Here is a 26084-nt window from a genome sequence, read left to right as displayed (position 1 = left end):
TGGGCTGCCTGGAGGCAGTCACGGCTCAGGAGGTCTGGATGTGCTCTGACCCCTGGTACTTGTGCGTTCCTTTCTGCGTTCCCCTGCAGCCCTGTGCCATCAGCAGCCTACTACGTCCATATGGACATGCACAGCTCACGGAAACCCACATGCACTGATACTGTCCCAGGACAGGACAGAGACAGAGAAAGAGAGATGGAGGTGTGGGAGGGAGGAAGCGTTCCCTAAAGAAAATGATCACAGGGACTCAGAGACAGACAGAGGCCAGAGGGACATGGAAGGAGGCCGAGGAAGGAGAGTAAGTCACAACTAGAGACAGCCACAGAGGGGGAGTGTGTGTGTGTGCCCGTGCCTGTGCCTGTGCGTGCGCGTGCGCGTGCGTATGAATGAGTGAAATTGTCTGGGACTGAGACGGGCGTGCTGCCACGATGCCTGGACTCTCGAACGCCCTCTTCCAGCAGAATGGAGGCCCGGTATTCTCAGGAATCTCAGCGTTTTCCGGAACATGACTCCCTTGCTTTGGGGCCTTAGCCCATCCTCAGGCTAGGGCCATAGAGCACAAGGGGTGGGAACTTGAGGCATGAGGCTCCAGACTAGGCCCGGCAGGTGGAGTGTCGAGGCCCAAGGTTTTTAAATGCCTGCTGCCTCCTTCTGGAGCCCACCAGCATTTGGGAAGCACGCCCACGGCCACGTGGCCCTTCGGACACTGCAGTGGCTGTGGCTGTGGCTGTGGCTGTGGCTGTGGCTGTGGTGGAGGTGGGGCAGAGGCAGGGCAGTGAACTTTTTGACCACAGGTCCTTGGGGTGAAGGAGCTCCAGGCCAGACCCAGACAGTTGGCTGCTGTTCAGGAACCATCAGCTGGAGGGTGGTGGGCGTGGCTCCAGCATTGGAGCCCCTGCCTCCCCTCCCAGGTCTGGAGCAGGTTCTCTGCCTCCCCCTCCAGGGTGACCTCCCTGTGTGGTACATGCCCTTTTCCGCTTTGTCACCGACCACAACTGTCCTATGGGATGTCTCATATCAGAGAACTGGTGCTACACATCTCACCTCTTTGGGGAGGAGCCAAGATGGCAGACAGCATGGAAGCTTCTTAAGTGTCTCGTGTGCATGAAATACAGCCAGACCAACACTAAACCATCGTACCCACCCAGGAAACTGACTGGGGGATTAGCACAGTAATCTGCAAATCCTGAACCTCCGAATTCAGCAGGTACGTGGCATGGAGAAGTGAACTTGGAGAGCGAGGAGGCGCAGGAAGGGAGGTGCTTTTGTGCGCGGAGAGGCAAAGGAGACTGGGCAGGTGGAAATTTTACTAATTTTCTTTAAAACTCTTCTACATTATTCTTTCCTTTTGTGTCTATATTCACAAATTCTATTTTACTCCCATCTTCTCCTTTTAGTCTACTTCAGTGTATTGAGTTTTCAAATTCTCACGACATTTCCCTTTTTAATATTTTTATTGGTATTTTCTAAATTTTTCTCCACTCCCACTTTTTTTTTCTCCCCTGTGTCAAAACCACTTTCAACACCCAGATGAAACATGCCTAGAATCTAGCATCATTCATTCCATTATTTACGTGTGTGTTTTTAAGTTTTTACTTTTAACATTTTACACTTTGAATATTTCATTTGAATTTTCCACCTCATGAGTTCCTTTTCTCCATTCCAAATGACAAAAGGAAGGAATTCACCCAGAAAGAAAGAGCATGAAGAAACGAGAGCCAGGGATTCAACCAACACAGGTACAAGCAAGATGTCTGGAGCAGCATTTAGAAGCACGATGATGAGAATACTAGCTGCAGTCCAATGTAGATTAGAGTCCCTTTGTGCAGAGAAAAAATGAAGTGAAAACTGGCCAGAATGAAATTAAAAATGATATAACTGAGCTGCAATGATGGATGGATGCAGCGGTGTCAAGGATGGATGAGACAGAAGAGAGAATCAGCGATTCAGAGGACAAACGTATGGAGACTATGGAAGCAGGAAAATCGAGGGAGATTAAGGAAAAGAGCACGATTGAAGAATTGGAGAAATCAGTGACTCATGCAGAAGGAACAACATCAGAATCATTAGGGGTCCCGAGGAGGAAGAGCGAGAAATAGGGGTAGAAAGGTTATGTGAGCAAATCATAGTGGGAAATTTTGCTAACCTGGGGAAAGACACACCATCAAAATCCAGGAAGCACCGAGGACCCCATTAGATTCAACAAAAACTGACCCTCAGCAAGGCATATCATATTCAAACTCACAAAGTACTCAGGCAAAGAGAATCAGGAAGGCACCAAGGGGAAACAAGTCCCTAAACTACAAGAGAAGATAGATCAGGTTTGCAGCAGACCTATCCAGAGAAACTTGGCAGGCCTGAAAGAGTGGTAGGATACGTTCAAAGTGCTGAATTAGAAACATCCGCAGTGAAGAATTCTTTATCCAGCAAGGCTGTCATTCAAAATAGAAACAGAGAAAAAGGTTCCCAAACAAAATTTAAAGGAGTTTGTGACCGCTAAATCAGACCTGCATGCAATTTTAAGGGGGGACACTCAGAGGGAAATTCATATCTATCTATCTATCTATCTATCTATCTATCTATCTATCTATCTATCTATCTATCTAACTACCTACCTACCTACCTACCTATCTACCAGTTTATATTTATATTTAGAAATAGATATAGAATTAGATATATAAAGATATATAGAGATATATAGATATTGATATAGATATAGATATATAGATATAGTTATACAATACGTATACATATACACATACACATACATATACACATACATATAGATATACATATACATATACATATACATATACATATATATATAAATATACATATACACATACACATACATATACATATAGATGGAGATGGAGACGTAGATATAGATATAGATATAAAGATATATAGATATTTTATCCTCAAACCCTTCAAACAAGATAATGGCCATAAATTCATATCTTTCAGTACTCACTTTAAACGTCAGTGGACTCAATGCTCCAATCAAAACACACAGGGGAACAGAATGGATGAGAGAACAAGTTGCATCGATATGCTGTTTACCGGAGACCCACTTTAGATGTGAAAACAACTTCAGAGTGAAAATAAGGGGATGGAGAATCATCTGTCATGCTAACCGTCAACCAAACAAAGCCAAAGTAGCCATACTTCTATCAGACAATCCAGACGTTAATGTAAAGACTGTGTCAAGTGATGCACAAGGGCATGATGTCATAATCGAGGGGTCTATCCACCAAGAAGACCTAGCAATTGAAAACATTTATGTGGTGTATTTGAGAGCAACCAAATATACAAATCAGTTAATCACAAACATAAGGAACCTCATTCTTAGTAATGCCATCATAGGAGGAGACATCAACTCCCCACTTGCTGCAATACACAGATAATCTAAACAAAAAATCAACAAGCAAACGGGGGCGTTGAAGGACACACTGGACATGATGGGCTGCACAGATATCTTCAGAACATTTCATAATAAAGCAGCAGAACATACGTTCTTCTCCAGTGCTCATGGAATATTCTCCTCTATAGATCATTTCCTGGCGGAAAAAGTCAACCCTAAGGAAGTTCAAAGAGATCGAGGTCACACCGTGCACATTTTCAGACCACAACACTACGAGACTCGAAATCAACTACAAGAAACAATTTGGAAAGGTCACAAATACTGGGAGACTGAAGAACATCCTACTAAAGACTGAATGGGCTAACCAAGGGTTTAAAGAGGATATACAAAGTATACGGAAGTCAATGAAAATGTATATGGAAGTTACTGATAACACCACAACCCAAAACCCCTGGGACGCACCAGGGTGTGTAATAAGAGGACGTATCTAGCAAGTCAGGTCTTACTAAAGAAGAAAGAAAGGTCTCAGAGACACAACCTCACCTTACGCCTTAAGAGGCTGTAAAAAGAACACCATATGAAACCCAACACATTCAGAAGGCAGAAAATAACAATCATTAGCGGAAATTAACGCTATTGACACCAAAAATGAAACAAACCAAAAACAAAAACAACCTCAAACCAACCAACCAACCAACCAACCAACCAAAATAGGAGAACAGATCAATGAGCCCAGAAGCTGCTTCTTTGAAGGAGTTAACAAAATTGATAAGCCAGTCATCAGTTTGATGAAACAGAAAAAGGAAACGGCCCAAATCAATAAACGCAAGAATGAAAGAGGAGAGATCACAAGCAACACAGCAGAAAGGCAAACAATAAGAAGAGCATATTAGGAGCAATTATTTGCCAATAAAATGGGCAATCTGGAAGAAATGGGCAAATTCCTAGAAACATTTACACTACCAAAGCTGAAAGAGGAAGAAAAGGAAAATCTGAACAGACCCATCACCAGTAAAGAAATCAAGTTAGTAATCAAAAACCTGCTGAAGGAAGAAGACTGCGGGGCCGGATGGCTTTCCAGGGGAGTGCCAGCAAACATTTAAGGAAGAGTTAACACTTATTCTCTTGAAGCTGTTCCCACAATAGAAATGGAAGGAAACTTCCAACCTCTTTCTATGAAGCCAGCGTTACCTTGATTCCAAAACCGGAAAGAGACCCCACTAAAAAGGAGAACTATAGACCAATTTCCCTGATGCACATGGATGCAAAACTCCTCAACAAGATATCAGACACTCGGATCCAACAATACATTAAAATGTTATTCACCACGACCCAGTGGGATTTGCACCTGGGATGCAGGGCTGGTTCAGCATCCGCAAAACAATTAACAGGATTCCTCACATCAACCAAAGAAAAGACGAGAACCACAGGATCCTCTCACTCGATCCAGACACAGTGTTGGACAAAATACAGCATCCTTTCCTGCTAAAAAAAAAAAAAAAAAAAAAAAAAAAAACCCTCAGGAAAGTAGGGATAGAAGGAGCACACATCGAGGTCATAAAGCCATGTATGAACGACCCAACGTGAATATCATCTCAATGAGCAAAAGCTCTCAGCTCAAGTCAGGAACGAGACAGGAATGTCCACCCCCTCCGCTGTTACTCAACACAGTATTGGAAGTCTTAGCCTCGGGCCTCTTCATCCTTCTGCTCCCCCTCTGCAGCTACAGCGCTTCCAGCCCTGGCTCTACCTTTCCTCCTCCTCGTCTTCTTCCCTCTGCTCACGTCCTCCTCAATTTCCTCCCCAGCTACTACTGCTCTTCGACTCCTGCTGCTCCTCTTGCTCGTCCTGGACTTCCTCCTCCTCCACTTCTTCCCTCGCCTGCACCCGATCATTCACTCGTCTTCCTCCTCCTCCTCCTCCTGTAACTCCTCCCAATCCTCTTCCTGCATCTGATCCTCCTCGTCCTCGTCCTTCACCTCTTCCTCCTCCTCCAACTCTTCCTCCTAGGACTCTTCCTCCTTCTCCAGGTCCTCTCCTGCTACTGCCCTTCCTGCCCTACCTCTGACCTTTCACCTCTTCTTCCCTCTGCTCTCGTCCTAGTCAACTCCCTCCTCCAGCTGCTCCTGCTCCTTTGGCTCGCGATCCTCCTCTTCCTGGTGCTCGACATCATCCTCTTCCATTTGTCCTTCTCCTGCACCCAGTCATTCCCTACTCCTTCTCCTCCTCCTCTTCTTTTTTTTTTTTTTTTTTTTTTTTTTTTTTTTTTTTTTTTTTTTTTTTAATTTTTTTTTCAACGTTTTTTATTTATTTTTGGGACAGAGAGAGACAGAGCATGAACGGGGGAGGGGCAGAGAGAGAGGGAGACACAGAATCGGAAACAGGCTCCAGGCTCCGAGCCATCAGCCCAGAGCCTGACGCGGGGCTCGAACTCACGGACCGCGAGATCGTGACCTGGCTGATGTCGGACGCTTAACCGACTGCGCCACCCAGGCGCCCCAACTCCTCTTCTTCTAACCCCACCCAATCCTCTTCCTCCAACTCTTCCCGCTCCTCCTCTCCCTCCACCTTTTCCTCCTCGGGCTCTTCCTCCTTCTGCTCCTACACTTCTACTCATGCTCTTCCACCCTGGCTCTATCTTTTCTCCTCATCCTCTTCCCTCTGATCTCGCCCTCCTCAACATCCTCCCGCAGCCGCTCCTACTCCTTTGGCTCGTGCTCCTCCTCATCCTGGACATCCTCCTCCTCCACTTGTTCCCTCTCCTGCACCCAATCATTCACTCCTTCTCCTCCTGCTCTAACGCCTCCCAATCCTCTTCCTCCAACTCCTCCTCATCGTCCTTCCCCTCCTCCTTTAATGCTTCCTCTGGTCATCCTTCTCTTCTCCAGGCACATCTTTGTCCCTTAAGACCACCGCAATCTCCCCTAAGAACGGGAGCAATAGCTCTCGCACTGCCCCCAAGTCATCCGCAATGAGCACCGGACCCTGAGGCATGGGCCCTGACAAGCCTTTGTGTCCCTGCAAAAGGAGCCTGGCAACCTCCCAGGCCTCCCGGGGAGACCTGGTAGTGGGAACCTGGGAGCAGCGACAGGATCCCCAGTGCAGCGACACCCAAGGGACGATCATATTGTGCTCTGTCTTTTCAACAACACCTACAGCAGTATCGGACCTAGAGGCCGGGCCCCAACGGGCCTCACACGCGACCCCTGACCAGCCAGCCCTGTGTCGGCAGTGCCATCCAGGAGGAAGCTCACCGACACACATGCCAGGCCTGGGACCCAAAGGCGCTTCGAACACCCGCTAGGCAGATAAGGTCAGGGCTAGGTTACTGCATGGGACCTGATGCATCCCTACAGTCGTCCCCAATTCCTTGTAGGACAGGTCGGACGTCCTCCACCGGGCCATGGGGTCTCCATGCTGTCAGCTGGCAGCAGCCAACACATGACCAGCGGTACTGGGACACCGTCCAGCCTTCCCTCTCATGCTGGATGGTGGCCGCGTGTTTACCGAAAGCCCTGTATGGGGGCAACGGGCTATGTGGAAGGCAGGTAGGCGGGTAGCCAGGCACAGACGAGACCACCCGCTGTGATCCCGCAGGGTCACTGGGACTTCACTTCCATCTGGCCCACACGCAAATCCTAGGGATGGGGCTTTGGGGGCAGTGCGAAGCCTTGCAGCTTCAGCGTCAAGGAGCTGGGCACACACACCTGTGGGCACAGCCGGCAGCAGACTGGGACCAGTGTTCCTCCCTAGGCCCCTTTGAACCTCCACCACCTGAGAAGAATACGGGAGGGGCTGTAAGGCTTTAGATTCCCCAAAGCACACACAGAGTGGGCCACGTGCTGCCCACTGCGGTTTGGGGCGGGGCAGGTGGAGCCCGGTCAGAATCCTGACCACACTGTCCACAGCATCCTCCGTCGACATGCAACCGCTGAGACGCTGAGAAAGGAACCCAGTTCCCCATTTTCGTGAGGCCAGGAATCGACAAAGCCTGAGGCTAATCAGGGTCGCCCGCACAGGGACTGAGAGGCTCATTCTGGCACCCCGTACGTGCAAGGGGAACAGAGTTCTGGGACACACCTTGACATGTCCCCAGCCCAGCTGCAGCGACAGTGGTGATCTTGTGCTGCGGGGAGAGGTGTTGCTGGCAAGGAACTGTCCCCTCAGAGAGCAGCTGGCAGGCTGCTCACCTGCCCATCCACACACGGATCCCCACACACCATCCTGTATGGCACCCCTGGGGGTCTCAAGTCACCTGAGGTCTAGGGTCCAAGCTCGTCCCTTTCCCTGGGCCTGGTGCACAGGAAGCAGAGAGGAGAGCCCCGAGGAACAGCTGACTCGTGACAAAACATGGCACGTCTGCCAAGAGCAGACATTCTTGCTGGACGGCTCCCTCCAGGGAAATACCTACGCCCTCTGCACACCACGTAGCCTGACAGGTTGGGTTCCCTAGCTACTCTGTGCACAAAGCCTGGGCACAACCATGTAGCCCCTACGTATTTGCTACTGTAGGCCCACCAGGGCAACGCAACACACACACACACAGACACACACACACACACACACACACACTCACTCCCACATAGACACACACTAACACACACACAAGCACACTCACTCACAAGTGGTCCACTGGCCACTGGGCACAGGCTTTCCTCCCCTCAGCCCCCCTCTTGACCTTGCACCAATTTCCCTTTTGCATCCTGACTTGAGCCCTCTGGCACAGCAACGATTGCACCCATCCTGCCGATTACCATCAGGACTCAGGAGGGAAGGGACTGCACTCTTGTATTCTGGCACCTGACTGTCCCACCTAAGCACCTCATCCACAGAGACCCATGTGTCTCTCCTTGTCTCTCCAGCGGCTACACACCCACTCCTGCACACACAGAGACACACGGCTATGCAATCGCACGAACACATGCACGCTCACACTGCCGGCATCCCCACGGATCTCAGGCCCAGTTTGCCACAGACACCCGCACACACTCGCAGGAACTCACGCTGGATCTCCGCCCTCGCGCGTACTCTCTCCATGAAATCCCACTCATAAGCCTCGCTGCTGCCCACAACCTACACCTGCCTCTTCCCCTCACACATCTCCCATCCTGAGCCACTGTCTGAGGACAGGGCTCGGGGTCAAAGGGGCCCCGGGTGTGGGAGGCAGCAGCAAGGTATACTGGCATCGACTGTGAGAAGCTTGCCTACTCCTGAGTTCTCCGGGGACACGGGGCCTTAGCTCTGATCCTGACTGGAGGCTTTGCTCCCTGGATTCTATCTCACCAAGGACAGGACACCCTTCTGGGAGCAACGGTCCTGGCTGAATCCCACCAAGGCCTGGCCACACTGTACCAGGACCCAATGGACCAATTTGGTCCCACTGTGCAATCCCCTTCCCTGCCTTTCGGCTTTGGCCTATACAACAGGTCTCCAAATAACAGGTCTGTCTCTTCCTCCTCCTCTTTCCAGGCTCTGCCTGCCCAAAAAGGCAGGCCTCAGTGCACATGGCAACACCTGCCCCACACCAGGACTGCACCTCTCCTACACACACAGAGTCACCCGGGCAGTGGCTAGGACAGTCACACTCAGGTCCCGATCTCATCGTCCCTCCTGAGGTCCCCATAAACACATACACACACACACACACACACACACACACACACACACACACACACACACACAAACAAACAGAAGGGTTTTCAACGTCCTGTACGTGTCCACATAAACATCATGGAAACTCTTCAAGGCTGCCACACGTTATCTCTTCCTCAATTCTCTCTGGGGCACGTAGAAGACAGGAGACTCATCCACCCATCTCTTCCAGCACTCGTGGTGTCCTCCATTGTTTCTGCATGGGCAAAGATAGAAGCTCTGCGCATTCACCCCACACAGATGCAGAGCCCCTGACTCATGTGGGCACACGCAGACACATTTGCGTACACGCTCACACACACACCCCCACGCAACAGACACCAAGAATGATACGGGATATTGGCAAATACTTCCCAGCTGGTGTCACTCTTGTGCCTCGCCCTTTTGCGATCCCCCTTGCTTTCTCACCCAGGGATTCATTTCCAGCCCCCAATGGCCTTGGACCAGTTCTAAGAATGGCTGTGAGGTTGCGCGAGGACATGGCGTGGTGGGGCACATGGAAGGAAGTGCGAGATTCTCACCACAGTGGCGTCTGGGGACACGTCAGCTCCTGACCCAAAGACTGGCAGGCAAATCCAGACAGAAGGAGCAGGGGGAATTCCGGGAGAGGGCGGACATCCACGGGGAGCATTTGTGGTGGAGAAGCATTGCTCGTCCTGAGTTGCTCTCCAAAGCCCCAGCCCACAGCACAACTGCATTTGGTTTGCAGGCTTCGACCCTCTGTGTGTTTGCAGCTGAGTCTGTGCAGGTCCCCTGTCATCCTCCCACCCTCTCCCCATGCTACCTGTGTCCCTGTCTCGGCGGACCTTCCATTTCCAAGCCAATGTCTGGCCCACGTTCCCTTGCCCATACAACACACAGGTCAACACACCGCATACTGGGGTTCTCACCGACACGTGCGCACGTCAGATCACTGTCTTCTGGTCCCTTCCTCCCTCAGGTAGTACTGCAGGGGATTGGGCCACAGGTCCTCGATGATGATCTGGAAGGGGACACAGGCCGGCACCACATTGGGCATAGCCCATTCTCCTCTCTGGCCGGGGGCCACCCACATTCCCACTGCTGACGAAGGCCTCAGGGGCCCCACCTCGGCAATCCTGTTCGCCCCTGGGCAGCTGTGCTCACACAGCCAGTTCAACAAGTTAAGCCTGGTGGGGTCATGCCTGCGACTGGGAGCTCCACGTTCATAATCCCAGAACCACTGGACTGGAGTGGAATGCGATGCCCTGTAGCCTGCAGGAAGAGAGGATTTGAGGAGCAACCTGATGGCCTCCTCCCCACCCACCTCCCCCTCCCCGTCGCCCTCCCGCATGCCCCTGATTCATGCTCCTCACCCCCTGCCCCGCACCATCATGGGACCCACACCCTACCAGCAAAGCTAAGCTGATACTCCTTAATGATCACTGGGTTCCGGAAGTACGGGTTGGCCCCAAAGAAAAACATCACTCTGCAGCGGTACTTGGGATGGCCCACTTCTTCCACCTGCCGTGAGCAATGGGACAGGAGGGGGCAAGTGTCCTCCCTCGGGCTCCCGAGCTACTTGCCTGGCTGTGAGGGTGAGCACCTTTGCCTCACCCTCTCCCGCCCAAATCCCACACCCGACGGGACGGCCCCCAGCCACAGCCTCCCCGGTCTGACCTCCAAGTCGACCACGTAGCTGAGCACGTCTTTGTCCTGGGCACCCATCATGGCCGACAACTGGGGGTGATTCAGAATCTGTGCTGTGTCAAGGAGCTGTGCCTTCAGATGCTGTGGAAACAGACACACACCCCCTCCAAACCTCCCAGGCTAAGAGCAAAGGACGGGATCATGGCATTTGCAGAAACACCAGGAAACACTAGTCCCCACACTCCTCAGCCTCTGCAAATGCATCAGACCCCATCGACACTGGGCAGTCCGTTGGCTTCCTGTACCTCCCACGCTGTCTGCACACAGCAGGGAGAGACTCCACTGCCTGCACTCCTCACAGTTCCTTCCTATATCTGACCTGTGTGGGCTGCCAGCAGCCCATCATAGCTTGGGATGTCGGCCTGTGCACTGACCCCTCCTCACGGCTGGGTTTCTTGGCATATTCCCGTGAAGACCTAGGTTGTCACCAGCCTTCTGAGTGCAGATGGAAGAACATGGCTTACAGGAACCCGACTGCCCACTTACGATGCAAGCGGAGGGTGTGGGAGGGAGAAAGAGATCAAGAAGCACGGACGAGGAGGGCCGAGGAGGGAAAAGAAATAGACACAGTGACACAGCCAGTCCGGAGAGAAAGACATGGGTGGGACCCAGCCGGAGCCTGAGGACAGAGAGGGAAGCAGCGGTGGACATACCAGGAGAGAATCCTGTGTGTGTGTGTGTGTGTGTGTGTGTGTGTGTGTGTGTGTGTGTATGTCAGGGTCTGTGCAGGCAGCTTGTACCCCGTTCGGAGTGGGTCTGAGTCGTCCTACTGTCTGGCAAAGGGGCGTGGCGTGCTTCCACTAAAGGCCATGAGTGTGTGTCTGAAAAGCTCTCCTTTGACGGAACTGCTAAGAAACCGTGCACAGCCTGTGAATGTGAAGGTGGGTGTGCGGCCTGTGTAACTCTCCCATTTTGCAGCGAAATATTTCCTTGCTTTATCTGCTCTGAGTGAAGGCTGCTTTGTGCTACCCTAGCTCTGGTAGCATGGGGACACATGACTCGCGTCCGCAAATAATGTTTGAGAGCAGCCTGCAGGCCAATGTTGGCGGAGACCAAGAGGAAGCAGCTCCAAGTCCCCGGGTCCCCCCGTGCCCAACAACCGCCCCTGTGCAAGGCCTTACACTGGATCCCAGACCACACCAACCCAGGGCCAGGGACCATTCCCCAGCTCTCCTCCCTCGGGGCCATCGCCCTGAGGCACCCTGCTCTCAGTGCCCAGCCCTCCTGCACAACAGCCCCCGCCATCACCCACCAGCACAAGGAAGGATACCGCCTGGGCCCAGAAGCCAGGGATGTGCTTGATGACGGCCCTTCTGTGATCCAGGTGAGAAATCCGCCTCCGAAGAATCCTGCGCTTCAGCCGCCGTAAGGCCCTGGAATCCTGGGCATTCCCAGCGCTGATCTCCAGCTGAAGACGCTCCAGCACTGCCAGTGGGTCCTGGGCTGAGGCAGGACGCAGCGCTGCCTCTCGCTGCTGCAGCTCCTGTGAGAGCGGGGGCCCCTCCTCCGCCTCTGCATCTGCCTCGCGCTTCTCCTCTTGCTCCTGAATCTCCTCCTGCTGCTGTCTCTCAACTTCCACCTCCTCCTCCTCGTGCATGTCCTCTGCTTCTGGCTTGGCTTCCTCAGAATTCTCCTCTCCAGCCACCTCTTCCTCGGTCGCCCCCCCCGCCGTCCTCTTCCTCCTCCCCGATCACCACCTCAGCCGCCACCATTCCGTCATCCAATATCAGCACCAATTCCTCCGCTGGGCTTGCCACCTGTATCTCACACCCGGCCTGGGCTTCCTGCACACGATGGGCGCTTGCCGCCCCTGAACCTGGGGACTGCGGCCAACCCACGCCCTCCAGCGCCCCTGCACTCCCGCGGGTCCGGGACTCTCGACCTTTCTCATCCGGGACGATCAGGGTCCAGGGTCGACGGGAATCGCTGCTTTTTCCGGACCGCGACACGCTGGCCATGACTCTCCGCCCCGGCCCCAGTGTAGCTAGGGCAGCCTCAGGACAAGGACAGGGAAATGGCAGCCGGTGGGGGGAGCCTTGGCCGCAAGACCTTTAGCTCCCTGCTGCCTCCCGCCTCAGCCCGCCCAAGTTGGGCGCAGGCGCACAGGCTCTGGGATTTGAGGACTCCGCATTGGCTGTGGCTGCTGTGGAGGAGGGGCCGAGACAGAGGCAGTGAAGAGTGGGCGCATGCGGCCTGGGGCGAAGTGGTTCCTGGGCAGGTCAGGCCCGCTGGCCGGGTTCGCGGAACAATGAGTTGCAAGACAGCAAGACAGGGTGCTGGTGGCCAGCAAGCGCGCGCCAGCGGCCGGTCTGGGCTCTGGAGCAAGTGCCCAGCCACCAGCGTGAGCCCCGTTTTGCCGCATGTCCTCTTCAGCGCTGTCACCTTCCAGGCCTGACTTGCGAGGTCCCCGGTATCACACAATCTGTGGTCGCTTGTACACCCTTTCCCCAGAGGCCTCAGTACGGGCACCAGAGCATTCAGCACAGGAACGTCCACGCCGTGAGCCACTGCATGCTCCGTCCCTTGCCCCTTCTTCATGAAGCTGGGGCAAGGCCTGGAGAAGTCCTTAGGTGTCGCGCCTACTGGGGCCACATGGCCGTCCGCACGGTTTCTCCTCCCTGGCCGTCAGGCTGAGGGCAGCGGTAAGGTGGGTGCCCACCCAGAACCGGTGACACCCACCCTAGATCCACCCCAGTGCCGTGTCCCTGCCAGAAAGCAGCTCAGTAGACCTCACTGCACTGCAAATGAGAGCAAAGAACAACCCCCAGAGCCCCATCTGCCACTGGTGCCCTACTGATCTCCGTGCAGAGGGCCAGGGAGGTGGGGTAGTAGGATTTAGCAGTTTGCTCCGGTCCGGAAATCTAACCTTCCACTAAAAGAAGGACGACTCCAACCAAGCAGGGCACTTAGGGGGCCCTTCACCGAGTATTGCAAACTTGTCTGTGTCTGTCTCTGAGAAAGCCCCGTGCCTGCTTTCACTAGTACACACGATAGCAGACGAGTTCCCTTCACATTTCCCAGGCGCCAACGAGAATTCTGAAGAAGCATGCACCCAGACACAGAAGGTCCACTGAGAGAGACAGCGAGAAAGAGACACACAGAGAGAGGGAGCTATAGAGGGAGAGAGAGAGACACGTGCAAGCAGATGAAGGAAGGACGAGTGGAGGGGAAGACCGGCCTGGAGAGGGAGAGTCCCAGGGAGATTGGCGGGACTGACAGGGAGGAGGAGCAAGACAAGAAGAGACAGAGGGGCACCTATTACAAGGAAGACCGGCGGAGACAGGGGGAGGCAGTAGTGATGGAGAGGAGGGAGACGAAGACAAAGAGAGCTGGAAGGAAAGTGGGAGGGAGGGACAGGAAGAAGACAAGGGAGGGGGAGGCAAGGAGAGGGTAGGAGGAAGGAGAGCAGGGGCAGCCGAGGCAGAGACAGGTGGGCTGACTCTGAAGACAGGGCAACTGCAGTGTGCAGTTTCACCTGGTGAAATTCACCTGTGCAATTTGCACAGAGACGAATGCTGTACAGTGGTCAGCCCTCAGCACAAAAGGCACCACTCCGACCTGGACCTTAAGGGCAGTCTGAAACGAACCCTGAACTAGAAGGAAGCTAGTTCTAGCTTCCTAGACTGAGGAATGACTGAGGTCATTCGGGGTGAGGAAGAGGGCACCGCAGGGAAGAACACCAGGACCCGATCCCCACAGGGCTGCTGGAAGCCCTGTAGTTACCAGCAGGAGACAGGAAACGGGACTGCCGGAAAGACACAGCAGAGATTTAGGCACAGCACGTGCGGGAAGAAATCACGTCCCAAAGCTCAGCAAACTCAAGCAAAGGCAGAGGCTGCACATGCATGAATGTCAATGCTGTCTGAGTGGAACCAACGAGGTTCTCACAGATGCCCAGGAAATGTGCTCAACTCTGAGAACCCTCGCCTCTGGCAAGCTTCTCATCCAAAGCGACTCATCACGGAGAAAGGGTGCACCGTGAGCAAAAGAGCCAAGGTCTCCTTCGGATCCCCGGACGCAGACAGGTGATCCGCCCAGTACTGTCAAGCCAATGGATGGTTATAAAGCTTACCTTCCACCACAGTGATGGAGGAAACTGGCACCCGAGGGGAGGACAATGAGTGAGAACCGCATCCCAGGCTGTAGGCTAAGGACAGACCATCAAGCTGTATTGGAAGGTCATGAGACCGTGACTCAAATGTCTGTACAGACACAGAGCGTCTGCAGAAGCACGAGGGCTGGATAGTTGTAAGCAGGTGGCGGGATTTCTAAGTCTGCGCTGCCTGTATGATACGAAAGGCTAACACGTGCAAGCAGAGCTATGCCCGTGTGATGCGGATCAGCCTCCTGAGGCGGTACTTTGTACCCTGTGGAGGACCTGGGACACGCATGCAGGCGGGCTCCTTGTGCACCTCTGCCACCAAGCACATAGGTGGGAAACGTAGGGCCAAAGGGCTCGCCGCCGGGCTTAGTGTGGCTCACCCTTGGGCGGGTGCATTGAGCATCGGTGCAGAAAGCACGGGGCTCACTGAAAGAGGCCAGCCCCTGACAGAAGCACAGTGGTGGTGAGCCCTGCCTGATGGATTCCTGAGGAGACTAAAGGAGTTAAAGGCATGCAGTCCACCAGAGAGCAGAGTGGTGTTAATCAGGGGAGGGTGCGATGAGGAGGTGTCGGGCCTCGGGTGTGAAGATGCAGTCCTGCCGTGTGCATGAGTTCTGGAGATCTAACTTGCACAGGGCAGCCGTAAGCAATGCTTCACCGCCTCGTCAGATTTCTCAGAGGCAAGGGCTCTCACCACAAACAAAGAGGGGTCGCTGAGAAATGTCCCGGTGAAGGTGGCTGGACGGAGCGCTTGCACGTGAAGGATACGGGCACATCCGTCACTGCCCGTTGTGTCCCTCACTCACGCACTAGTCCTGGGGGACTAAGCTGAGCTCAGAACCCAGCAGTCACAGGGGTCAGCCTCGTTCCCGCAAACATGAATCAGACTCCCAGGTAGGACGTAATGGACAAATTAGGGACCAGAACACACAGGAGGCACACGGAAACGAGACACACACTGGCAGGGGAAAGTCTCTCACAGCCACGAACATGCCACATGGCAAAAGAGTAAGTGGGAAAACGTTGCTGGACCGCTTTTCACAATTTACGCCTGCATGTGCAAGGTGCAGGCCAGTGACGTTTGAGCCCCTCAGGTGCAAAGGGTTTGAAAACAGAGGGACAGAAAATAGAGGTGTGACTGCATGCTCACAGCAAGGCAGCTGCATTTGGGGACATGAACTGGCTGGCAGTGAGTGCATGGCCAATCCTCTGACGAAGGTCCTCCAGGCACGGAAGGATTTCTGGCTCCTGGAACACATAACAGAATGCGCAGAAGCCCCTCCACCTGACAGCAGGACAGCAATTGGATCTGTCAGTGGAAGAAAGGGTTTGAATTCAGAGGGAAACACACTCAAGCGCAGAAGCATACATCAAAGTCAAGACAGGCCACCAGAGCCACAGCTGACACAAGACACAGGTGTGCAGAGACGAAGGCGGTTACACGGGTACAGCTGTGCCCACTTAGGCCAGGCAAGGAGGCATCACCAGAGAGGTGTCGGCACAGGCAAAGCCAGGAAAAGACACAAACACGCCAGGGCTCACTCAGGGAGACAGAGGAGCACAGGCAAAGCAAGACATTTCCTGTGCACAGAGGACAACATGACGATCCCAACAGACCAATGAGAGACACGTGTGGTTCAGGAACATGGAAGTCAGAAGGCTCCTGAATTGCTGAGGGTGTCCTCTCTCAAGGGACAGCACTCTGGAGCCCACACACGCTGATGTTGGGGTGGAAGAGGCCGCTGGGCAGCAGATACAGTTGTGTAGGCGGTTTAGCAGCTCCTGGACCCTAGGGGTCCCCAGGGAGTGCTGCGCATTAGGGAGGAAATCCGGGGCTGCCGTGTGTGCAGCATGAGGGCTGTAATCCCTCGGACACAGAGCACCGAGGCCTCTGACCACGGACCTCAAGTGTCCACACTTGAGGGTTTGGCTCTGGGGGCCGTGAGTGCAACCACACCCACACCTTGTCCGTACCTTGTCTTTGGGACAGGCCGGGCGGAAACGTCACCCTGGCCCCTAAGGAGGTATTGGCTGGAGATATTAACGGGGGGGGGACCCTGTGTTCACCTGTCCCGTAAAGTGTTTCTGCTCGGCAAGACCTATCAAGTAACGGCCTGCTTGTGCAGAAAGATGCCCCAAGGGGCCCAGCCTCATGACCACTGAGGCCGTATTCCCACTGCAGAATCATGGGCCATACTTTCTTTGGATGTTCACACCCAAAGACTCGGGTCAGCACAGGGAGCTTTTCCTGAGTACCCTGACATTTACACATCAAGCAGCTGAGAAGACGTGCTTCTCCAGCCAGTGTGCAGACAGCAGCGAGAGAAAGACCTGCCTTCCCTTCTAGAGAGTGCGACAGCTTCCGCCCTGGAAGAGGTAAGGCTTGGTTGCACAGATCCTCAACTCCACAGCCTGGTGACACGCTGCTGACCATGTTGTCTGCATACTGAGAGGGACAAGAGGCCTCCATGCATTGGGACTGCCCTCGCCTTCTCTGGAATAGAGCCACTGCAGAGAAGGCTCTTGTACTGCAGAGCTGTGCAGTGGGGATCCTGGGGGGCTCGGGCAGCTTGGGAGACAGGAATATTAGTGTCGGGATGTCACTCTCAGGCACGCTGTGCTGGGGGCCGTGTTACTTGGGGATACAGAAGAGCCTGCGATGGACAAGGCTGAACTCTGTCTACTGCACTGCTAGCACGGTGGAGCTTTTGCCCCATCCCTAGCACAGACATCTCTGGCAAGCAGCCATCTGCTCTGTAAGGAGTACCCCCGCACTCACGTCGTCGCAGGTGAGGCTCGTCCCAGTCCTTTCTAAGCTCCAGGCCTGCCCGGCACCTCTGCACAGAATGCTAAGGCCTCACAAGTCCATCGTTCCCTATGTGGCTGAGGCAGCCTTTGTCCTGGCACTCAGGCAAAGGAACACAGGCTGCCTGGGACGAGGCGACCTCCCTGAGCGCCTGCTGGTGTTTGCACTTGGGAGTCTTTTCACAAGTCTCACATGGCGTGTTGGACACAGGGCTTAAGCCTGTGGACACAGAGGAAGAACATCACCCGACTCATCACGGCTGATGATGAGAGGGCAGAGGGCACACGGGAGAGGATGGTGTGTTCGTGCCCTGTAAGAGCTCCACCTCCCCGCGACCCTCCCCTCTGTTGGCTTGCAATCTGGGAGACCCATTCGTAACCAGAGGTCTTTTCAGAAACAGCGAAGTTCACACAAGGGCATCAGTACTAGGACTCCTTCAGGAGTCGTGTGTGTGTGTGTGTGTGTGTGTGTGTGTGTGTGTGTGTGTGTGTGAATAAGTGAAGCGGTGTTTGGGAGGCTCAGCTTCAGGAAGTGGAACCAGAAAAGTTGGCTGTGATTTTGGAGTTGCGTGAGACTGTAGTGGGCTGTTTTCTCTGCAGCGTGTACGTTGTCCCTGTCAACTGTGCCTGAAGCAGAACTTCATCGGTCTTACCCACCCACTCTCCCTCTGGTCCCTCGGTTCCTTCCCCTGGACACCAATCTTACAACCTGCTCACAATCCCTCAAATATGTATGGCTGGTCCTGAGATCCTGACCTTGTCCCCAAGACAGTCTGCATTGGGAGACGTCTGAAAACCAGAGGGTAATCAACCCTGGGAATTCCTCCCTGTGTGGCGGTTCAGTCAATATGACTGAGGGTGTCCCCATGCGGGATTCTGGGGGCACCATCATGGACATGCCCAAACCCTGAATATTGGACCTCCCTGGCCTGTGCTGGCGTCTCCATTTCCTTGAATTTCCTCCTTTTCACAGGAAAGATAGGAACCTGGGCACTGGCCTTTCTCTCAGGTTTGTGCCCTGGCCTCCCTCACCCAAGTCCCCATTGCTTCAATCTTACTGACCTCACATGCAATCCCAATGTGTGACCCATCCCTACGGACAATGTCCTACGTCCCGCCCTTCCTTGGAACTCCAATGTGCAGGCACAGAACACTTACACCCCTGGACAGCCGCATGTATACATGGACACGCCCCAGAGCGTACCTGAGAGGAAGACACACAAATCGCTTCATGATATTTATCTCCCATTCTATATTTCTTCAAATGTATTGGACCCCCGCCCTGCGCCACGTGTCACCACCACCCTTGTCCTCATTTCGTGGGCAGGAGAATCTTGTGGACCATCGGTGAGCATCGGAAGGGTTTCCACTGGGGTCGATGAAGTGCGATGCTCCTTCATACTCTTCTCTAGATCGTGCATATCCCTGGGATATATGGGTACACACAGACACACACACACACACACACACACACACACACACACACAGACACACACACACACAGGACAGGTGAGAGTCTGATCTTGGCCCTGATTAAGGTTGCTTGAATGTTTCCAAACGGAAAGTAGAATGGGAGGGTGTGATAAGCTGTGCCAAAGCTGACAAGGGGCTCCCGAAGCCAGACAACATGTGGGATGGTGGTAGGAGGCCTGACGGTGGGGTTCATGGTCCGGGAATGACAGTTGTCACCGTGCTATCTGATGAGCCAGCTTTGGTTGTCCCGCTTTGCTCATTCTTTTTGTCTAGCCCCCTTCCCACCTTCAGGCTCCCCAAAGGGAAAAGCCTCTTTGACACGTTACTTCTTAAGACTCCCCGTCTCAGGCCGATGCCCTTTTGACCTGGTGTCACCTCCTGTGCCACTGTGAGTCTCGGTGCCTCCATGCAGAAGAGAATTGTGCCACGGACCCCACGGCACACATTTCAGTGCCCACACCCTTGGCTGCTCACCTCTTTCCCTCTCAGTTCTCTCTCCTGGGGCCTCCTTCATCTTGAAATACGGCAGGGGATTGGGCCAAAGATCCTCTATGATTATCTGGTAGGGGAGACAGGCCAGGCCTCAGGTAGCTATCCCACGCAGTGGGGGAACCCATGAAAATCACCTCCCTTCCTTGTTACAGGGCCTCACCACCTCAGCAATCCTGCTAGAGCCGGCAAAGCTGTGGTCAGAGAACCAGTTGAAGAAGTTGAGGCTGCTGTTGTCATGCCTGCGTCTGTAGGCCTCCTGTCTGTACCTTGGGTGCCACTGGATGGGACTGGAATGAGACGCCCTATACCCTGCAGGAAGACGAGTATGTGAGACGGCGCCAGAGAACCAGTCACATTCAACCCTCCACCCACTGCCGCCCATGCAGTCAGGGGACACTTACCAGCAAGGCCTAGGACATACTCCTTCGTAACGACTTCATTCTGGAAGTAGGAGTTCTTGACAAAAAACAGCAGGATCTTCCGGCATTCCCTGGGAAACTTGTGTTCCTCCACCTGCCGTGGTACAGTGGGGCAGAAATGTGAAATCTTCTTCCAGGACACCCTCCCTCCCCTGAGGAAGGAACACGTCACTTCTCCCCACCACCTCCCCTCCCCACACGGCCAGCCCCCCACACCACCTCCCACTCCCAGGCCGACCTTCAAATTGGTCCTGTGGCGAAGCATGCTTTCATCGGGCTTACTAATCAGGGCTGACATCTGAGGGTGGTTCACAAACTGCTGCAGGTCAAAGAGCCTTCAGGTGCTGGGCATGAGAGAGCTCGAAGCAGAGAACACGTGTGGACAGCATCCAGGCGTCCTCCCCCCGGGACTGACGTCCTCCCCCAGGGTCTCAAGCCCTCCCCACAGGCTGCGTCCAGGCCCACGGGGTCTCAGGATCGCGCAGGGCTCTGCTAGACACGCACAGGAGGCTGTGCATGCCCAGACGCCCGCAACCACGCCTAGCCTTGTGTGCTCATGAGGACACTGAGGACGCTTACTTCCACACAGCCAGACAGCACACATCCGGTCTCGCGCCGACCAGTGGGCATTCACATCGCCTTCCCCGCAGCAAGATGCTGAGCGGGACCCAGAAACGTGCCCCCACGCGCCTTTGTGTGGGAAGAAGCCCTCGGTCATTTCCCCGTCCTGGCCTGGACCTCCACCGCCACTCCCCACTCTCCCAGCGCTGTTTCCGTGCCAGGTGCGACGTAAAGCACACATGCCTCCCCCACCCCGGCACTGCCCTCCTCCCACACTCATTGCAGAGCCAGGACCGCCGGATGGGATCACGTTTGCACGTTCCCGGCCACTGGAGCGCGGCTTAGCTCCAGTCCCTGTCCTGGGTTCCTCTAAATGTCACCTCCCTTTCCTTCCTCTTGCGCAAGCCCAGCCCCCTCTGGACCCTCCACCAGCAGCAGGAAGGATACAGCCTTGGCCCAGAAACCACGGATGCCCTGGATAAGGGCACTTCTCTGTTCCAGATGACGCTGCCGCCTCTGCCACATCCTGAGTTGGAGTGGAGCGTGCTCCCGGCTGGCTTGTTTATTCACCGGCTGTAGCTCTATCTGAAGGGCCTCCAGAGCCTCCAGTGGGGAAGGGCAAGGACGGAGGCCTGACTCTACCCGCTCCTTCTTCTGCTGCTTCACCTGCAGCTCCTGGGCTTCTTCCACCCATCGGCCTTCCTGCTCACTCGGCTTCTGTTCCTCCTCCTCCTCCCGCTCCTCCTTGTCCTCCTTTCCCTCCACCTCCTCCTCGCCCTGCTGCTGCTCCTCCAGCGCTCCCTTCTCCTGCTCCTCTTCCTCCTCCGTTTGCAATTCTGCTCTCCCTTGGATGGCTCCCACGCCTTCCCTTCCTCCTCCTGCTCCTCCTCCTGGTCCCCTTCCCCTGCCACTGCCGCCGCCGATGCCTCCACCGCCACGGCCGCGCCCGCTTGTACACCCTGGTGCTCCTGCTCCTCCCCTTTCATTTCCGCCAACTCCTCCTCCTTCCGCTCTTCCTCCTTCTGCTTGGGCTTCTGCTGCTCGTCCTCCTTCTAATCTTTGACTCCTGCTGCCTCTCCCCCTCTTCCTCCTCCTCCTCCTTCTGCTCTTCTGTTCCTGCTGCTCCCCCTCGTCCTTCAGGTCCTTCTCCTCGTGAACTTGGACCTTGTCCTTCCCCTGCTCCTGCTCCTCGTCCTCCTCCCCCTTCTTCCTCTGGTCATGCCCCTCTTCCCCACGCGTGTCCTCTTCCGCGGCCGGCACCTCAACCTCCTCCTCCACCAGGCCCCACAGCGCCTCCACCGCCATTACGTCATGCACCAGCGGCACCGATATCTCGCTGGGGCCGCCCACCTGCCTCTCGGGTCGGGCCTGGCCTTCCTGCACAGGCTGTTCGCTTGTGGCCTGCAAGCCTTCGGCCTGCGGCACCTCCGGCGCTGCCGGAGGCCCAGTGTCCCCACGGGCCCTCGTCTCTCGACCGCCCCCTTCCCGGTCGAAGGCGGCATGGGGCCTCCGGGCGTCCCCAGTGTTTCGGAAACACGAGTCGCGCAACATGCGGCCCCGGCCCGAGACACCAACTGTGGCTCCTACCGGCGACGAAGCGGGACGTGAAAGCACGGCCCCCCTCCCCAGACCCAGTCAGTGGAGCCCTGAGGGCAATGGCTGGCAACTCGCTCCCCCTTCCTCCCAGAGCCCAAACGTCGAGGGGGCGCATGCGCATGGTGCTGTACCCAGGATGCCTCGGCGGTGGCTATCGCCATGCCGATGCTGCCTCGGAGGCCTTTGTGGTGAGAGGTGTGCGCCTGCGGCTTTGAGGCTGAGGGAGCTCCAAGCCACGCCCAGGCTGCTTCACTGCCTTCGGGACCAATCATAGGGACGGTGGCGTGCGTGGCTTCGGCGGTCCCGCCCCTAGGTCACCAGGAAACTGGGGCGCGTCTGTTGCATAGGCAGGAAGGCTGTGGGCCCCGTGCGGGGCAACTCCTCCGGGGGGCTTGCAGCCGGCCCTCTGTGCGCTCTGGGTGCCCTGTTTGGCTTCTGGCCATGCGAAAGCGACCTTTGCATTCCACGCTGCGCTGGGCACGCGGCTGTCTATACACACGGGTAAAGGGGGACCTCCACGCTTTTCCCATGTACACCGCCACCGTTGTTCATTGTGCCCCTAGTCTGACAAATCCACTCCGCGGTCACCTTGGCTGTCCGGGAGACGCATTTCAGCTGTGCGCCTGCTGTCTGTGCACCCTGGTTTTCCATCTGCTCAGCCTCCTTTGCATATTCTCTACGTCCATCTTTGCTCCCAGAAGACATGTATGTCATGACAGCAGTCTAGCAGTGCACCGGCTAGGGAAGGTCGGTGACCAGAGGTGTGTGACGTGGAGAGGACGCCACACTAGGGGAGGCTGCGTATCACGCGCGCCGCTCTTGCCGTTTGTCCCCGTTGCCTGGAACGTGACACGCTGGCAAGCACACACCCCCCTCTCACGATCGGCTGCCCATTCCTCCCGTGTGTGGCAGTGCACAGGAAAGACCCGTGCCCGTGAGCCCTGGGATTCCTGGAGCTTGCGTCTGCCGCACAGACAGCGGTCCCCTTCCTCCCACAGTGGTCGGCCATCTTCTCACAGGGACCCTCCCCAGGCCTTCGTTGGCCATATGTCTGTTCATCCTGCTCCCATTTCCTTTACCACTCACTTAGGCGGCAGGCTGCCATGAGCGTGGGCGCTGACTCAAAACACTGTCCCCCTGTGCCACAGACAGCATGATTTCAAGGGTCTCCGAGAGGTTTCAGGGGGTTGGGGGATGTAGTGTTGGGACCCAAGTGAGGGACACGCCCCACGGTCTACACGAAGCCACATGACCACTTTGGGGAAGCAATAAGCTGCAGACGGTGTGCAGTGAGGGCAATGATGTGGTCTCCCTCCCTGTCAGGGCAGTGGTGATGTGGACTCCCTGCCGGTCTATGTCAGACAGCACCAGCTACACATACACACACACACACACACACACACACACACACACACACACACACACACACCACACAGAGCCACTGCAGGATTGGAGGCTCGAGATGCATTGCCTGGCCAGGCACCACACTCATGCATTGCTTTTCCCTTTGGTGGAGTGCAGTGTTCCCCTACCTCTTTATGGGACCAGGAGGCTGCCCCGCAGGCGGGGGATTTTAGGATTTCCAAATTCGTGTGCCGGGCCCTCTGGCCAACATGTTGCTTCCGTGACACAGAAGAGGTTCCTCCAGACTCGTTGGGCTATGTCACGATACGTACGGGGTACAGAAATGCTCCAGGGTGGCTGTGATATATGAGGCAGCACACCACCGCTTCAGGTGACAGCAATGCATAGACACGCAGGTGGATGGGGGGAGGCTGACCAGGTGGTAGGGGGCTGAGAGGGGGTGGCCAGTGTGACCGACAGAGAGGCAAACGCTTACCCAGAAAGGGAGAGGAACAGGTCCAGTGGTGAGCCCTCAAGCTGCCCTCAGCAGAGGACGTAGGGGGTGGGCAAGACAGGAAAGCAGGCCCAGACCCTGGTGCACCTGACCTATGCAACTCACTCCCTCCAGAGAAATGGGGCCTGTCAAACTCCCACGCATCGCTGGGAGACCCCGTGGCAGCAACGTGGGAGCAAATCTGGGTCCCAGGTGCAGGGACTGTCTGGGACAAGCAGGCAATGCCTTTCAGTTTGACCAACACCTACCACAATATTGGGGCCCAGGGGCCGGGCCCCAACTTCGCAAGGGACTCTAGACCAGCCAGGCCCGTCTCTGCAGGGTCATCCAGGAGGATGTTCACCGAGACACATCCCCAGGCTCGGACCACAAGGCCTTGCGATGATCCCCTAGGCCGCTCCAGGAGCAGGGCCAGACTTACTCTTGCTATCTGCTGCCTCCCTCCACTAATGCCCACTTCCTTGCAGGGAACTTTGGTCCTCCTCCACTGCACCATGGAAGGCCCAACCCCAACTTGCCCCTGGCCAAGGCAACACAGGATGAGCGGACCCAGGCAAAGTCCAGGCTTTCCTCCCGTCATGAAAGGTGTTCAGCTAGCTCCGTGTCGATCCCAGGAGCGAAGGGATTGCACTCGCTGCACTTTGGCACTGGAGCCTCCCCCTTACTCACCAAGTCAGGAAAGCCCCCAGTCTCTTTCCTTCGCTAGCCAACGGCCTACGCACACTCACTCAGGCACAAAGATGCACGGCCACGCGGCACGTGGACACAGACACGCGCACGCTGCCAGCACAAACGCTAAGGCACAGGCAAAAGTACTCACAGGCGCCAGCCACAATACATTCACAGACACGCTCTAGTGGACCTGTGCACTCACTCATGCCCTCTGCCACATCCCACTCACGAAGCTAGCTCCTCCCCACGACTCACACTTGCTTTTCCCCCTCACACAGCACATGCATTTGTCCTGGGGCCCAAACCTGGCTGAAAACTAGGGCCGATTCAGGACCTCCATTGGGTCACGGAAGCTTGCATTGAGATGCCAAGGAAAGAGAGCCACACCTGATACCAACCTTCCAGTACCAATGGCACTGGAACATGGCAGGTGGAGAAACACCAGCTACGACTAGGTTCCCTGCTTCCTCGGCTCCTGCCCTTTCTTCAGACCCTCTCAACACTGGGGAGTCCCTTGGGTCTCAGTACCTCCCAGCTGGCTGCAACCTACAGGGCAAGGGGCAAGGGACTGACCTTTCTCAGTTCACATGCATACCCAGCTTGTGTGGGCTGCCTGGAGGCAGTCACGGCTTAGGAGGTCTGGATGTGCTCTGACCCCTGGTACTTGTGCGTTCCTTTGTGCGTTCCCCTGCAGCCCTGTGCCATCAGCAGCCTACTACGTCCATATGGACATGCACAGCTCACGGAAACCCACATGCACTGATACTGTCCCAGGACAGGACAGAGACAGAGAAAGAGAGATGGAGGTGTGGGAGGGAGGAAGCGTTCCCTAAAGAAAATGATCACAGGGACTCAGAGACAGACAGAGGCCAGAGGGACATGGAAGGAGGCCGAGGAAGGAGAGTAAGTCACAACTAGAGACAGCCACAGAGGGGGAGTGTGTGTGTGTGCCCGTGCCTGTGCCTGTGCGTGCGCGTGCGCGTGCGTATGCATGAGTGAAATTGTCTGGGACTGAGACGGGCGTGCTGCCACGATGCCTGGACTCTCGAACGCCCTCTTCTAGCAGAATGGAGGCCCGGTATTCTCAGGAATCTCAGCGTTTTCCGGAACATGACTCCCTTGCTTTGGGGCCTTAGCCCATCCTCAGGCTAGGGCCATAGAGCACAAGGGGTGGGAACTTGAGGCATGAGGCTCCAGACTAGGCCCGGCAGGTGGAGTGTCGAGGCCCAAGGTTTTTAAATGCCTGCTGCCTCCTTCTGGAGCCCACCAGCTTTTGGGAAGCACGCCCACGGCCACGTGGCCCTTCGGACACTGCAGTGGCTGTGGCTGTGGCTGTGGCTGTGGTGGAGGTGGGGCAGAGGCAGGGCAGTGAACTTTTTGACCACAGGTCCTTGGGGTGAAGGAGCTCCAGGCCAGACCCAG

General features: G+C 55.4%; 1 protein-coding gene and 1 pseudogene across 1 annotated transcript; both read right to left on the bottom strand.

Moving 5' to 3' along the window:
- Window positions 1-9912: 9912 nt before the first annotated feature.
- On the bottom strand, window positions 9913-12642 carry LOC131503427 (testis-specific Y-encoded protein 1-like; annotated as a pseudogene).
- Window positions 12643-18987: 6345 nt separating this feature from the next.
- LOC131503484 (testis-specific Y-encoded protein 3-like) lies at window positions 18988-21841 on the bottom strand. The gene is given in 7 exon segments (XM_058714954.1): window positions 18988-19016; window positions 19539-19623; window positions 19720-19865; window positions 19958-20069; window positions 20214-20291; window positions 20984-21609; window positions 21772-21841. Coding segments are annotated over 7 exon segments (1146 nt in total).
- Window positions 21842-26084: the final 4243 nt, after the last annotated feature.

The sequence above is a fragment of the Neofelis nebulosa genome, chromosome Y (assembly GCF_028018385.1).
Source record: "Neofelis nebulosa isolate mNeoNeb1 chromosome Y, mNeoNeb1.pri, whole genome shotgun sequence".
Lineage (NCBI taxonomy): Eukaryota > Metazoa > Chordata > Mammalia > Carnivora > Felidae > Neofelis > Neofelis nebulosa.
Note: the sequence above shows the minus strand (reverse complement) of the source record. Positions and strands in the feature narration are given on the sequence as shown.